At 42.7% G+C, this 6000-nt stretch overlaps 1 protein-coding gene across 1 annotated transcript in view; it reads left to right on the top strand.

Moving 5' to 3' along the window:
• Positions 1–1018: 1018 nt before the first annotated feature.
• Positions 1019–6000, top strand: part of sfi1 (SFI1 centrin binding protein) — a 96229-nt gene continuing 91247 nt past the window's right edge. Inside the window, exons 1-3 of the mRNA XM_078421306.1 lie at positions 1019–1155; positions 3591–3675; positions 4881–5051. Of these exons, the coding sequence (XP_078277432.1) occupies positions 4900–5051 (152 nt within the window). The 5' untranslated portion in view covers positions 1019–1155; positions 3591–3675; positions 4881–4899. The remainder of the gene's footprint in view (positions 1156–3590; positions 3676–4880; positions 5052–6000) is intronic.

Genomic DNA, 6000 nt, shown 5'->3' with positions numbered 1-6000 from the left:
TCCCTCTTTCACACTCTATTTCTAGAGGTGCAGCCACTTACTCCTAACTCCATTGCAGTGCTGAAATGATGCTCTACAATCTTGCTCCATTCTGCTGTTTTACACTTGTCATTGATTTATTGTTGTATTTATCACTACTGTATGTATATTGTTCACTCTGTGAGTTTCATGTGAACAAAGAATTTCATTGCACATTGCACATACTGCCGTCATGACAATAAACAAAATAAACTAATCCGATCTAGTAACGGTTGGATCACTTTTCCAGTTTGACCAAGAGTTCATGGGATGAATTCCTATTGGTGAATATATTGTTACAAGAAAAGGCTTTTTTTTGCTCACTCTTTCTCTTTCTCTAAATTATTGTGTTTGAGAAAACACTTAGTTTAACTCTGAAACAGAAAATGCTGCAAATAGCAGAGCAGGTCGTATCTGAGAGAAGAGAAACAATCAACTTTTCTGGATGGAGACCCTACTTCAGAACTGAAACGAGAGATGAAGAAGCTTTTCCAGCATTTCCTGTTTTTGTTTGAGATTTCCAGCAAATCCAGTTTTTTCACTCCTCTGTAAGTTTAACTTACAGACTCTTCACTGTATCAATGAAACTGATGGTATATCTTCCTCCCAGAGCTTCACTTCCATTCTGTAACGTTCTTGCCTCTCTCTACTCTGCATTTGCCTACAACCTGCCCCATCTAATAAAAGTTAAAAGATCTGAAAGGTTAATTTTTAAAAAAGATTTTTGCAAGAGGTCTCGAAAGAAATGCTCCCAGACCTGAATGCTTCCAGCATGTTATAGTTTTATTTCAAGGCTTCCATTGTATGTCGTATTTACTTTGATATTTTTACTCTTGAAAGAAAATACACCCAAAGCCCGGACTGTTCCAGCCCGGCAAGGAAGGCCGCTCGGCCTGTGCTGGGGCTGGGCCTGGGCCACTCTCGCCATCCGGTTGCCGTCGTTGCCATGGTGATGCAAGCGGGCGTTGCAGGCTGGGAGTTGAGTCCTCGGGCGGGAGAAATGGCGCGGATCATTGGAAAACACAAGTTTACTGCCGACAGTGAGAGAGCACCGACCAGTTCATAGTGAGATATGCACAATCGCTCACGCTGCTTGACGGTTTTGTGTTTGCGTCGGCCGGGGTGCAGCGGACTAAGGTGAGAGGTGCAGTTTGTTTCTTTCTGAACGGCCTGGATTATCCACGCCACGGACCTGATCAGCCGGTACCGGCATGGGCAGGTCTATCAGATGTGGAGGCGTGACGGCTAAGCCCACCCTTCTTTGATCCAAACGTTGAAGTTTAGAGGTAATGTCAGTCGGGTTTAGAGGGCCAAATCGGAGTGCATTTAATATAGAAGCGTTAATTACCTGCTATGGTGATCCTAGCTCTCGTTACAATTTCATGTTTAAGTTTTGGCTTATCAAACCAACAATAGAATCTGAATTTATGAAAACAAAATGCCGTTTACCGTTTGAGCCAACTTCAAAATGGGATGTTGCCTTTTTGCCTAAATGTTGGTGCGATAATAGCCTGAAGATTATTGTTGTCATGGTAATGTCTCGTCCTTGAGTAAAAGTGTGACTAATCTTTTCCCCTCTAATACTTTATTCATAATATTTACAGTAGTATTGTTTCACCATTCTCAGCGTAAGCGACATCATTCTTTTTATTTGCATTTTTTACATTACATAATAATAATAATAATCATACTTTATTAGCCAAGTATGTTTTGCAACATACGAGGAATTTCATTTGCCATACAGTCATAACAATAAAAAGCAACAGAACACACAAAATACATTTTAGCATGAACATCCACCACAGTGACTCCTCCGCATTCCTCACTGTGATGGAAGGCGAAAAAAATTTCAATGGCTCCCCACTTTGTCCTCCAGTGGTTGGGGGTGTTGTAGTCTGTGGCCTATTAGAAAAAACAGGCAGACAACCAAATTCGTTTAACCTCTTTATTCTAGTCACCCACTAGTCAGGTGGGAGAGAGTCTAGAAACCGAAGCGTTTAGAAACGCTTAGAAAGCCAGTGTAGTCTCTCTCCGAAAGCTTAAATTTTACACCTTTTATACCCTGAATACATGTGCCAATATTTTTCCATCACTGCCTTATATGGCAAGTTTACAATGCCCTATAAATGTTTATGTGTCTTTCGGGACCTCCGTGTCCGTCGTGTCCATCGTGACCTCTTCTTTCTTGGGAACAAAGGGCAGTCCATATGGCAAGATGTTCTTCTTAACACTTCAAAGCTTTGAGGCCAGTTGCTGATATCAGAGGATACGATCAGCCATAAACCACGCTTCCATGCTGACAACAGGATGCCCCAGGAATAATCTGAGCTGGAGCTTTTACACCCCTGCAATAAAACCCACATGGCTACATGCCGAATGTTAACCCATTACAGGGGCCTCTAACCTTCTGTTGACGGGACGATCTTACTCTCGTAGCCGTCAATCGGGCCTTCCTTATCGGGGCGATCAATCTCCTGCATCGGGGGGGGGGGAAATAACAGCTCCCCCGCGCCTACCCCTGGTTGGGGCTTGTCAAACTTCATGCAACTTGGAGCTTCCCGACGTCGGTCTCAACCCGAGACTGCGAGCTCCTTGATGTTAAAGTCCGCAGGCCGCGGTTGGAGCGTCGATCCAGGCAAGGGATCGCACGCTCAGATGGTAAGTCCGCGCCCTGCGGGAACTCAAAGTCAGTCTCGGGCAAGGCCTCCAGCTCCATGATGTTAGGCTGCAAAGCGACCGGAGATACGATCTGGAAACCAATCGCATCTCCAGCAAGGTAAGAGATTGAAAAAAAGTTTCCCCCGACCCCCCCACCAACCCCCCCACATAAAGCAAACCAGAGAACATTAACACATACTTTTAAAACTCACCAAAAATAACGAGAAAAGGACAGACAGACTGTAGGCAAGGCTGCCATTGAAGCGCCACCAGGGGGAATATCAGCATGACATTAGTGTTTCTGTTACATAAATTTATTCCTTGAGGAAACAATTGAGACATTGAGATCTATCTTAATGTTTAATACTATTTTGGACATGCAGGACTCATTATCATGTTTTTGTTTTATAGAGATACCCAGTGAGCATTGAGAACATAGTGACCTGCTGGACAAGCACATGTGAATGACAGTGATGAATTACTCCCCTGAATATTTACATTTGTTTAATCTCTTTGAGCATTCACTTCTGTTGAACGTTGTCAGCTATCTCGAACTGGGACATCATTAATACTGGTTCTTTGAAGAATTTATAATGATCAATCACATGACTTTTGTACGATCATGTGAATTGTTGAATCTGATTGAGAGGACTTGTTTGGTGAATCTATTTTTTTGGTTATTTTAAAGAATCGTATTCACAACTTTTATTCAAGAACAGTTGGTGCTAATTTCAGTGCTAATTTCACTTGCATTTGCAAATGGATCCAAAACCAAATAGAACTGCTTTAAATCCTACAAAGACCCCAGTTAAAAAGAACCTACAGCAGAGGAAATTTAATTTCTCAAAAAAAGCTCAAAGGTAAGTTTGGAAACAAGTAGTTAAGTTTCGGAAAAAATGATTGTGTTCCTCCAGCTTCTCTCGTTTTATGGCTACAGATTCCAGCATCTTCAATCTCTTGTGTCTTTAATTTACTGCTCCACTGGGAAGCCTCTTCAAGGTATGCCCTCCATGAAGAAATTTTCCTTCTCTCTTTGCCAGGAGTTCTGTGAAACTCTCTCTCATTGCTTCCCATGTGCGACTTTCACTGCTATCTGACTCAAGCTCCATTTTTCGACCACATTATCTGCTAATCTTTCCCTCCTCACCTGCATCCACCTATCGCTTGTTACATCTTGCCCCATCCCTCCTCCTACCTCTCTCCACTGGCTGCATCCCTTCTACTCCTTCAGGCTTGATGAAGCGTCTCAACCTGAAATGTTGACTGTTCATTTCTCTCCAATGCGTTTCTCCTGCTGCTCTCCATTATGTTCATTCTAATTAAATATTGGGATGACCCAATATGCGGCACAGTGGCGCAGCGATGAACTTGCTGCCTTACAGCGCCAGAGACCCGGGCTCAATCCTGACCGTGAGTGCCATCTGCATGGAGTTTTGTACGTCCTCCTTGTGACCACGTGGGTTTTCGCCAGATGTTTTGGTTTCCACCCACATTCCAAAGGTTTGCAGGTTAATTGGCTTCTATAAATTCTATATACAATTTATGACAGAACTAGTGTGTAGGTGATCATTGACTGCTGAGACTGTGGGCTAAAGGGCCTGTTTCTACCACATATCTCTAACCTAAAAAGCCATTATAACCAGTCTCCCTCAAAACTTTATTTATTGCCATAAACAATTACCAAGTCAACAGGTTGGTAGCATTCTAATCAGGATTAGACTAAATTGCTGAAGGTGCTAAGTAGAATTTTGCCACAAGGTGACCGCACTTAGAATGAAAAATAATGGCATGGGATATTGGTGTGCTGTGCGCTAAGCCATTGTTTGATTTAATACAACTAATGCCTTTGATTCCATGCATAATTAATTTCTAGTCTCAGCTGGGCTATCTGAAAACATAAATGAAATGATTCATGATAAAAAAAATGGAAGTTAGTTGTGAAAATTTATGGCACAGGATTTCATTGAGTCCATTGTATTTGCTAATCATAAGTGTGGCTATTTTCGCATGTAAGCGTTGCGAGTGGTATTCGGCAAATTATTGTATTAGCATTAAACACACCTGGGTGATGATTAGTTATTGTGAAGAAATGAGTAAAAGGAGACCATTCGGTTTCTTATTAATTATCATACTACCGGGTATTAGGCGTGAAGTTACATCTTTTCTGAAAGGGTAGACCTTCATCTGTTTTTTTATTTTCCCAGTAATGTGACAGTGGGCCTAATGGTGGAGACCCAGCTTCCTAGAAGTGCCTCCCAGGAACATTCCAAAAAGCATGATGGATATAATGTCCATCATGTAAAAAGAGGCTTAATTCCGTATAGAGTGAATTATAATTGGAACAGAGGTGGGCGATTAAAGGAACTTCGTATCAGGTAAATTTGCTGCATTGTACACCAAAATGCTGCTATTTCACTCATGAAGTCCATTTAGGATTCAACCTAGGTTACATTCTCAGTCTAAATACATTATATGTCATCTATGAATTGTAGACAAGTGTAGTTTATGATTTGCTTCCACTGGCTACAGACAGCTGATGAATGCAGGAGGTTACATGAAGCTTGCTTCAAATGTGTGCATTGTTACCTTTTAAAAATGACTCAATAAAATATACCAAATAATTACATTTACAACTACAGTTTTACCAAGGAGAGTTGGAAGAAATTGCAATCTTTTCAGTGAGGGTAAAACCTATTGGTTGAATTTTTGAGATAAAATGTAAAACTTGTTTTCAGACAGTGCTACAGGTAATGAGACCCCTGTCATCAGCGGTCTTAACGACTACCGTCCGGTAGCACTCACACCGGTCATCACAAAGTGCTTCGAGAGACTGGTCCTGCAGCACATCAAAGCCAGCCTCCCACCCACCTTCGACCCATACCAGTTTGCCTACAGAGCAAATAGGTCTACAGGGGATGCCATCGACACTGCTCTTCACACTGCACTGACCCACCTTGAACACCAGGGGAGCTATGTGAGGATGCTCTTTCTCGACTTCAGCTCTGCCTTTAACACGGTCATCCCGAGCAGACTGGTCACCAAACTTTCCGACCTTGGATTTTCCCTAACCATCTGCAAATGGATCAAGGACTTCCTGACCAACCGCCCCCAGACAGTCAAAATAGGCCCTCACCTCTCCTCCACCATTACACTGAGCACCGGCTCACCACAGGGCTGTGTGTTGAGCCCCATCCTTTACTCCCTCTACACTCACGACTGCGCCCCCACCCATCCCACCAACACCATCATCAAGTTCGCGGATGACACGACTGTGGTTGGACTTATCTCAGAAGGAGATGAGACAGCCTATAGGGATGAAATCCA

Source organism: Rhinoraja longicauda, chromosome 25 (assembly GCF_053455715.1).
Source record: "Rhinoraja longicauda isolate Sanriku21f chromosome 25, sRhiLon1.1, whole genome shotgun sequence".
Classification (NCBI taxonomy): Eukaryota; Metazoa; Chordata; class Chondrichthyes; order Rajiformes; family Arhynchobatidae; genus Rhinoraja; species Rhinoraja longicauda.
The sequence above is the reverse complement of the archived record's forward strand: the minus strand, read 5'-3'. Positions and strand labels throughout refer to the sequence as shown.